General features: G+C 37.5%; 1 protein-coding gene across 1 annotated transcript in view; it reads left to right on the forward strand.

The window, feature by feature from the left end:
• The window catches only part of oprd1a (opioid receptor, delta 1a), a 36389-nt gene extending 25869 nt beyond the window's left edge, over window positions 1-10520 (forward strand). Inside the window, exon 3 of the mRNA XM_033975144.2 lies at window positions 7373-10520. Coding sequence (XP_033831035.1) covers window positions 7373-7902 — 530 coding nt within the window. The 3' untranslated portion in view covers window positions 7903-10520. The remainder of the gene's footprint in view (window positions 1-7372) is intronic.
• The last annotated feature ends 258 nt before the right edge of the window (window positions 10521-10778 follow it).

A 10778-nucleotide genomic window follows, 5' to 3' on the forward strand; every position in this document is an offset into this window, starting at 1 on the left:
CAATACAAATGGTCAGCACATTTTCTCTAATGCTCGATCACACAAACGTAAGATCTGGATGACTCTTTGATCTGTCCAATGCTTCACTCTCACCGCTTACACAGCAGCTTACAAGAATCGCTGTGGAGTGGCTTTAATCATTACTTTGACCCTGATAGACCCCCCATCACGAGTCTACAAATGCTTCTATTAAACACTCTTGCAGCAAAACAAGGGAACACAAAGCGGTGACAAGCTTGAGTCTACTTGTATTGCAGGTGAATAGGGAAAAAAAATCTTCCTTTTGTTGACATATTAGATCCTAAAAAATGTACAGAAGATTTAGTATTTGAGTAAACTAAATGTCACTGAAAAGTTGCATAAAAGTTCAAATTTTGCCTCATTTTGTAGAGGTTAAACCTTTTTTCTTTTTTTTTTTTACAAAAAACAAAACAAAACAGAAAACAGTACAGTACAAAACATAACAGGACTTGTCAAGAGATAGAAACATGCAAAGAAGACAAAGATACAGACAAGACAATGATAAACAAACATGGTACAAAGCATAAGGCAAGAAACAGAAATAAAATACCGTAAATTTCGGATTATAAGCCGCTACTTTTTTTCCATGCTTTGAACCCTGCGGCCTATACAGCAGTGCGGCTTATTTATGGGATTTTTACTGGATAACGGCCCCTGGGGGGCGCTCTCTAGCTGTAAACGTAAAAGTGAGACAGACGTGGGGAAAGATTCTGCTCTGAAGAATTCACTAGTTTTGATTTTGAACGATCATTTTGCGCATCATGAAATGGATATGATGCAGTTTTTAAGATAAAGAAGGAAATAGAGCAGGGGTCGGCCTTTAACACGCAAAGAGCCATTTGGACCCACTTTCCACGTAAAATAAAACACTGGGAGCCGCAAATACTTTTTGACATCTAAAATGAAGATAACACTGTGTATAATAATAATATAACGGAATAATGTAGGTTTTATTTTCACGGACAAGCCTTCTACACGAGGCAGATAAATATGGCAAAAACAACTTAAGTGCATTAAAAAAATACAACTCACCAAACCGCTGCATCAGTGTGACCCTGCGCTGATTATGTGATTATGTCTACTCTACTCCGCAGTTTCTTAAAAAAAAAAAAAAAAAAAAAAAAAAAAAACTCTAAAAGCGTATCTTTTAATCCCAGGTGCTTATTCTCCATGTGCCAAAGCAGTTTTGAAGGTTTCATTGCCTCATTTGCTTTTCCCGCATATTACGCAGAGCGGACTGTGCGTGAGAGTCACCTGTGGCGACAAACCCAGATTTTAAGTAGGTATTGTCTGTTAAATTGATCTTTCTTTTTTTTTGGAGGTCGTAGTCTCCTCTTCTGGCTCCTCAGTTGTCCTTTTCCCCTTTGTTAAAATCTCTCCAAAGACTTTTGTTTTGGCTCATTTTCACTCACTTGTGGCTCTACTTTTGAGCGTCGTGTCTGATGTGTTATACGTGAAACGTCATCACGGAGACAAGAGCAGATAATAAACTTATCACTACATCAAATAGATTTCTGTGGCGATTTCCAGCAGGATTTTCATGATACATCTACGGACGAGCTTATTAGTGTGTCATTAGGGACGGGCGGAAGTTACTCCTGACCCCTGTGCGCACAGCGTCTGAAAATCAGGGCTCTTTACGCAGGACTGTGAGCTGTGTCTGTGTCTGTGTCAGTGTCAGTGTCTGTGAGACGTGAGCGGTGTTTATTTTGAACATTGTTCCGCGAGTGTGACGCTTATTTTGAGCAACGAAAAATAAGAAAATATAATTTTATTTTAAGATCATAATAATCTTCCAATTTAAACTACAACAAAAAAGAGCTAACACAAATAAAATACACTTCAGCCACGCAGAGCCGCAGTATAAGGCTGAAAGAGGCGCATACGGCTCCGGAGCCGCGGTTTGCCGACTCCTGAAATAGAGCCACTGCACGTAAGCTCGACATCAATGAATCCAACTTGGTCAATGTAAAAAGACGACAAAAGTTTTCAGAGGAAATAAAAGCAGATTTTCCGTGTTGGTGCAGCTTTATTTTCTAAACCTGCAGGTGTGTTCATCCCGTGTTGATGTCGTGTTGGTGCCAATTTCCAGGCACAGTTTTTAAAAAAGCGTGTCGGTGCACCGTCTTTCTGTGTAAATATCTCATGTTACAATATGAAAACCTGCGGCTTATATTCAGGTGCGGCTTATATATGTACAAAATTGATTTTCTCTTCAAATTTAGCTGGTGCGGCTTATATTCAGGTGTGCGCTGTAGTCCGAAATTTACGGTAATCATCCAAGCTTGGGGTGGGTTGGAGGGGTGGGCTGGGGACTTACAATGAGCTAATGTTTTATAATTGAGCAGGTAAAATGAGTGAGTGACTAAGTATAGTTATTAGTTATGAAGATAAAACTAGTTTTAACATTCAGTTTCCCTCCTCTTCCCCCTTTTCTCTCTCCCTCCTCAATTCTTCCTTTTTTCCTTCTTCTTTGAATGAATAATTGGGTAACCTTCCCCACATCATTTCTATTCTGCCCTATACTCAAGCGAATACTATTTGTCTGTGTGGAGAGAAAGTGCATTAAAAGAAGGGCCTTTTGTGAGTGTTTCTACCTGAGACAGGGTTACTGTTCAAGGAAACCATCTCTCATCTGGCCTGTCAGCCTGTATTTGAGTCTATAATGATTCCCTACTTTATTGTGGTGCATTAAAAACACAGAAAATGATGGGGGGCAAAGTTAATGTTTGAGCAGTATCTGCTTTTGTGGTATCAATACCATCAATATCAGCAGCATCATCAGCAACTGAAATTAAAATTGAAATTATAATTGAGGGAGAAGGGAGAGGGGGAACTGCTATGGATAATAATAAAATGTACCATTACAGAGAAAAAAACAACAAAAAAACAAAAACAAAAAAGAGGTTAAACTTTAATAAATCAAATTTGGGATTAGATATAAAAATCCTTCTGTATGTTTTGCCAAAATCTGTCGACTGAAGTTGAATTAAATATTCAAACATCTTCAGTGCAGAGTGGATGTTGTTTCCACATGAAAGCTTATATGCTAAGAAACCAAACTGACCAAAAAACTAAAAATAAAAAAATGAGTTCTGCCTATAGTGTCTTTCCTTAAAATAATGTTCTCACAATTCTAACCAACATGTTTCAGAATGAGCTGTTCTTTCACTCACCGTGACATTAAAAGTGCAGTCCCAGATTTTTACTGTCTTGAAAACATGTAAAACAGAACTATAGCCTGTTTTAAATGTTTTTTATTGGTCCAAAGTTATTCCTCACTTACCTTATGCAATCCAAACGTCCTAATTATTCACCGCAATGAGTTTATAAGTGCTTTTCACAGCTAAAATAGAGATTAAGCTCACAACAACTTACATACTTTTATTAATGTGCACTTCCTTCTTTCTAACAGCCCCCAGTAGACTTATTTTGACCTTGAGAACGGCTTATACAATATATCTGGGGCAAGACACGTTTTGCTCAAATACTTGGGATGTGGAATAGTCAAAGGCCCTTGTTCCAGCATATAAGCATGACAAATGATTTTTCATGGTTCTTATCCAAAAATGTGTTCTAAATCTAAGTATGCCTTACGGAGTTAAAAGCAATTCCCTGAACTACAGCAAATGAATGTCAAACACAGGCCTTTAAAGCTGTCATCTGCAAGTTTATTTGATATTTTTCACCAGTAGATGTCAGATGTGAAACCTGTTCCCCTCTAATCCGTCCCGTCACCTGGCCTTTGTTCAGACTCACCTGTGCTCTCTGGTCTTCTTTCGTCGGGCCAAAGGTGGGACACTATCAGACTGCAGTAACGTCGATAGCATCTAGTGGTGATGTGTGAGAATACAACTGGGGCGGGTCTAATTACCGCTTTAAACTTGAGCCCAGAGTAACAGTATATTTCATTATTTTGTTTTACTATGTGCAACAGATTCACAGTTCCATAGTCTCCAGTTAATTAAATCTGTCATATTTCAACAAATGATCAACTGTGGTGTTAGCGAAGAATAAAATCATCCATCAGCAATGTAAAGTCCTCTGTCTGTTGTGGTTGAATGGAGCAGTGAGTAATCTATCTCCGGCTCGTTTCTAAAGTGACTGGGCCGTTAACGTGTGACTGACGAATGCTGGTCGTGCGCTGACATCCCGCTAATGGCTGCTGCAGGGACTTTGCTGAACAAGCGCGTGTCCTCCTCCCCCCTGGAGACTCACAAATCCAACTCACCGTGAAGCCTGTTCTAATCGGCTCTTCCAAACCACAACCTCCAAATTCAATGCTAGACTATAAAAATGGGAAAGTCATGAAAATCGACTGAAACTGTGATCGACCACTAAGCCCACGAACAACCTACAGCACATAGTGTCGTCACGATAGTAAAACTTCAAACTGGATTTCTTTAGACAATACAACGTGATGTTCAGCATTAAATCTACTAGTACGACTTTCTACTAGTAGTACTTTCTTTTATATTACCATAACTTCTTCTGTAGTTTAGTTAGAGAAAGATGTATTACAAGTTTTTCATCACGTTTTCATCATGCCTGTGTAATCCCTCAGTCGTGGTCATAGTGGTCCATGGGCGTATACTAGTCTGTGTCTTATACTTGTTCTGATTCAGCTCAAGATTAGTCTAAAGCATACATGTCAGAGTCAAGGCCCGCGGGCCAGATCCGGAACTCGAGAGTGTTTTTTATGGCCCTCAGAATGATATTGATTTATTATTAGATCCGGCCTGCAGGCCTCAGCAAGCCAGCGACCCGCAGGTGTTTTACACGCACCAATACTACATTTCCCACAATGCAACGGTGCCGCACAGAGCGGGATGTGGCTTCATTTTATTATTCAATAAATGTGAGCCTGAGCAGAAACACCGTTGCTGAGCGCGTTGACCAGCTGTCAATCAATCTAAAAGAGAAGCTTGTGAAAAAGGGAAAAGATTTCATCGCATATTCCCTGGCTGTGGATGAGAGCACTGATACCTCTGACATTGCCCAGTTGTCAATTTTCATCCGCGGAGTGGACTCCAGCATGAGCGTGACAGAGGAGTTTTTGACTGACAGAGCCATAACAAAATATTGCTTTATTTATCTGATCCGATCATATATATTTGTTAGGTTTTCAGTAGGTTCAATATTAGGTTCACTAGACTATGTGCAGTCATTTTAAATAGTTTCAATGAACATTCAATTAGTCTGGCCCTTGGCTTGTAGCTAATTTTTTCATTTGGGCCCTGTCCATTTGACTTTGACACCCCTGGTCTAAAGCTAATAAGGTAAAGGTTAATGTGACTTCTTTAGTACTCAATACTTGCTCAAATCAGTATCCAGTTGTCAATACTAGTTCAATAAATATCTGACTGTCGATACTTTTGACAACCCAAGTAGTACCAACATTCGAGAAACGATGGTTTGTCGGTTTGCAGTGTATTCCTTGAAAATACATTAAGAAAGAGAGACTTGATTAGACTACTGAAACAATTTATCCTGCGAGATTTCCCATAAATCAACAGAGATTGCATCCTTGCTGACGCACATGGATACAATGGACAGTTTATCATCTGAACAGGTCCATCCACTGTCTAATTCTTGGACATACTTGAGAATCTACAAACTCATGTAGAATGTCTAGATTCATTTTTATAAAAGAAATGTTCAGCTGTCATTTTGAGTTTTATTTATCAGTATTAGAAAAAAAAAAAAAAAGCAAATACCAAACAACAAATGGGCAAGGCTATTTTTTAAGTAGTTTTTTACTAGTGTTGTGACATTTGTGAACAAGTCTGCGCTTTTGAACAATTTTCTTAACCATTTTTTAAAAGAGCCAAATCTTTTTTTTTTCTTTTTCTAATTTTTATGCATTTTTATACTGATGCACACTGAACCAATTTAACAAAAACATATTACACATTTTTATTATAATTATTGTAGTGCAATGTTTTTTGAACAGTTCCTTAACTATTTAAAATATATATATATATATATATATATATATATATATATATATATATATATATATATATATATATATATATATATATATATATATTATTTTTTTTTTCCTTTCAAATTTTTATGCATTTTTATACTGATTCACGTGGAACGAACATGAGGAAAAAAAAAAACCCAAAAAAACCTATTTGACCCCAATGATAACAGTTTCTTCTTCTTCTTCTTCTTCTTCTTCTTCTTCTTCTTCTTATTATTATTATTATTATTATTATTATTATTATTATTACTATTATTTAGTGCAATGTTTTATTTAGTTTATGCATAATTTCAAAGGTTAAACATTCCCACTCTTAGTTTGAACAAATTATAGCATTGGTTTGAAATGAAAAGATCCAAAAGATCCTATAAAAGAGACAAAAGTCCTGTCATTAGTTTTTACTTTGGGTTCCGTCCCCAGCTGGAGTTGTGCTTTTATTTTCCTTCTCACTTGTTTGACTACTCTTGTGTTTTCTGGCACCCAACAAGATTTCTATATCCCCCTCATTTTACTCCAAATGTGAACAGCTCTGTAACCACTGATCCTTTTCAACCATATTGTATTGTAAGCAAAATGGTGTAACACAAAACGTTAGAAAAAAAGAAACTTCATTGTTGCTATTCAAAGATGCTATACCACTGTTTTAGTTCAGAGTCAGCAGCCGGAAGACAACAGCTCATGTCTCATTAATCATAAGGACAGACTGGTTCAGGAAAAATATAGATTGACGGATACGATTTTTTTTCAATTCCAATACTGCCTAATATATGATTTGAAATGACTACAAACTCAGTTACTGCACAGCTCAACATAACAATAGTGTAAGGTATATTTTCGTATAATTTTGATTCATTTTTGGACATCCATATCCCTGTACAAACCTGTAAGAGAGTGGTGCAAATCTTGTGAAGTACCTTTTTTGCCTAATCGTTCCAATAGTGCTTTATGTATTTCATTTAATCCCGTAATCAGCCCAAACAAACAAAAAAACAACTTAAGCTAAAAAGTGCAAACATCAGCCCATCAGTGTATCTCATAAAAATGTGTTTGCACTTTTCTACTCTTGGCTTCCAGGCTGAACCACGTCTTTCTTCATGTATTTATTTATTTCATATTTGTCCGGACCATGGTCAAATTCATTCATCTTCCAAAAGAAAAGATGGTTTATGCCAGATTTAGCTACTGCTACTTTTCATCTGCAGTCCCTGTAAGGTGACACAAATTTATTTAGTTCCTTTGCCGTTTTGATGTTTGCTTTGTAACTGTAAAAACGTATTTCTGAAAACAAACAATGCAATATGTAGTGTGTTGTTTTGGTTCAGAGACTGTAGTGATGCTCAAATGTTCTCTGTCTTCCAGGTCGAACCATGTGCATGCTGAAGTTCCCTGACCCAGACTGGTACTGGGACACCGTCACTAAGATCTGCGTCTTCATCTTCGCCTTCGTGGTCCCGGTCATGGTTATCACGATCTGCTACGGCCTGATGATTCTACGCCTGCGAAGTGTACGTCTACTCTCCGGCTCCAAGGAAAAGGACCGCAACATGAGACGCATCACCCGCATGGTCCTGGTTGTGGTCGCTGCTTTCATCATCTGCTGGACCCCCATCCACATCTTCATCATCGTCAAGACCATGGTGAAGATCGAGAAACGGAACCCCTTCGTGATCGCTAGCTGGCACCTCTGCATCGCCCTGGGTTACACCAACAGCAGCCTCAACCCGGTTCTCTACGCATTCCTGGATGAGAACTTCAAACGCTGCTTTCGGGATTTCTGCCTTCCGTGCCGAACTCGCGGGGATGGGAATAGCTTGAACAGGGCACGGAACGCCACCAGGGAGCCCGTGTCGGTGTGCGGTCCGACAGAAGCGGGGAGGAAGCCGGCATGACTAGGCCTGGATAAGGTCCCCCGCGGTTCACGATCTCGGAGGATCCAGCAAGATTTACAATCGGAAATCACGCAAATTTCCACCACTGAGTTTTAGCAGATAAGTGGACTTCATAGTCTCTGCTGAATAGGAGAAGTTAGAATGAACTTTCAAAGCAAAAAGTGTGATTTGAAAAAGAAGAAAAATGGATGGATGATGCTGCAAAACTGTCAAGAAAATAGTTTCAAGAAGGAACTGGATGTATTATACTTAATTACTTATTTCCACAGCTTTATCTTCAACAGGACTAAGTTTGCAAATATCGGAAATGGACAGAAAAATGTTGGTTCTACTTTTAAGATGAAACTGAAACAATAGAACTGTCAACCAAGAACCTGAGAAGATAATGATAAAGGTCTAGAAGATTGTAAAGGGAAAATCCATCATGCTGCATTTAGAGGCTCATTAGAGTCCAGAAATGCAGTATGTAAAACACTGAACTTATATTCACCAACTCTTCAAAAAGACATTGCATCGCAGTATCTCATTTAATCCATGTTCTTTGTATGGAAAAAAAAAAGCCTTATAAACTTCAAAACTGTCTCACCGGCAGCCAATGGTAAACAACTTGGTATTGTCTCAACCCACAGTCAAGTTGAAAGAAAGACCATCTTATTCTCCCACTGTTAGCTGAAGCCCACACTCTGCCAAGAGTTGAAAGAATGCAAACTTAACAAAGCCTTTGATATGAAAAAGGAATAAAGCACCATACTACAGAGGATTGTATTTCACTGGAACTTTTCTGGTTTCTACTCACATAGGTTTTTCACACATATTGGTACCTTGAAGACAAATAGCCAGACTGCCAGACCTTCTGAACTTAAGAACGTAATAAGTCTTTGTCTAGATACACAACCTGCAAACATCCCAAGGACAGTATTGATCTGTGTTCCAAACGAGAATCAAATTTGTCACAGTGATTATCTGCGGGAGTTTCATGTTGAATCATTTATTTACTGTAACCAAGGCTGATGGAAATTGAATGGAGGATACCAATTCATGGACTGAAATATTGGCCATACTGACTTTACATAACAACTGTGACAGGTATCTCAGAAAGAACAAATATGCGTCAGTTCAAAAGGAAAGCTCTGATATTGATACTTTGCAGCTCGGGATGTGATGCTAACTGTAGGCATGCTCTGTCTGAGGCTTTGTTAGACTTTAATCTGAGCTTTAATTAAACACAATCTGACCAGAAAGAACTGATTTAGCTGGAACCACAACAAGTGAGATAATTTTTACTGTTAAACAAGTCTGTCACTTAAAATTACAGTTCCAATCTAACTAGCATTAGCCAACACTTTTTCAGGTTGGCACTCTCTTCTTTTTGTTGAAAATCAAACTCTTAAACAGAACCATGAGCGCTGGGATTAATCACAGACTCCTGAAAATATGCTGTTTAAATCCATTTTATATCTTTGCTTTAGGTTTCAGCTAAAAAACTGTCAAGCTGCGTTTGCCAGTATGCGCATTGTTTCACCATGGTAACTGCTGAACATCCCACCGTATACATACATGTGGAACACCCCTAGCCTGATGTCTCTGCAAAGTATCAATTGTTGAATGAGTTGGAAAGTGAAAAAAACAACAACCTTGAAACAAAGGTATGATGAATTGTTTACACGAATATACATAGTGTACATAAAAGAATATAAAGCTTTTGCAAATCTAAAGAGTATTAGCATTTTTATAGATGCAAAGATTTCATGGTGTGCCTGTGTATTGACACGTTTCCAGTGCCGTAAACCAAGGACATTTGGACACTTAAAATTGATTCCTTTCTTGACTATTTTCTGCTGGTACCATGGTTTGGAAAATATACATTGATGAATATACAACGTGTGTACGCTAAAGTCACAGAATATGTCCGCCTTTCTTTTCAAAAGGCAACAATTGTTATTTAAAATGTACTGTATCGTGTATTCTCTATGGCTAGCTACATGCTTTATATGTAAATTTAGCTTTAGCTTTCGTAGTCATTCGAGATCAACAGGAAAAGCAACACCATGAACACATAATAGCTAGAATGAGAATTTACATGACAAATAATATATAATTTTGAGATACATTTTGTACATATGCTGGCAGTACTGAGGTGAGGCACAAACAAACACACTTGTATCCTCACTACATGAAGCACTCCTCTTGAAAACATCTCAGTTTGCTTAAATCTCTCATAGTTTTTATTTTTTGGACAATTTAGCAGTAGTATTATATGTTTTACTGATGAAACCTTTGAACATGTATAGAGGACAATTTGGACTTGGATTACTCAATGATGTCACTAGGTGGAACTGAATATTGTTTAACTCTGAAGTTGCATAGTGTTGCTTTACCATGGTAGTGTTGTGCCATAGTTCATACCATTATAGTATATTGACAGTTTGAATCTGATTTATCGCTGTAGGTCTGTTTAATTAATTTATTTATTTTTTCAAACAAGCATGTGTAATAGAAAATATATACTTAACCGTATGGATTTGGCTGTGAGGATATACATTGCATTATAGGATATATATTTAATGTACAGTATATAATAAATACTTTTCTAAAATTTGTGGAATAAAGCAAAACTGTATTTTGGCTGGTTTCTTTGCAATATTATGTGTATTTTTCTACTGTACTATGTGCACAGAACTAACAAAACAACAGTACTCGGCAACAAGACCTACTGTACATGCATTTCAATGGATATGAACCATTGCAGTTTGAATTAATTTCATTTCAGATCTTCAATTTTAAAGTATTTGTAATAACTACTTAATACTCTAATTTCTAACCCTTTAATTAAAAGCCCTGTACCTGATTTTGTCTTAAAAACAGAACTAGTTCAT

This window comes from Periophthalmus magnuspinnatus, chromosome 11 (assembly GCF_009829125.3).
Source record: "Periophthalmus magnuspinnatus isolate fPerMag1 chromosome 11, fPerMag1.2.pri, whole genome shotgun sequence".
Classification (NCBI taxonomy): domain Eukaryota; kingdom Metazoa; phylum Chordata; class Actinopteri; order Gobiiformes; family Gobiidae; genus Periophthalmus; species Periophthalmus magnuspinnatus.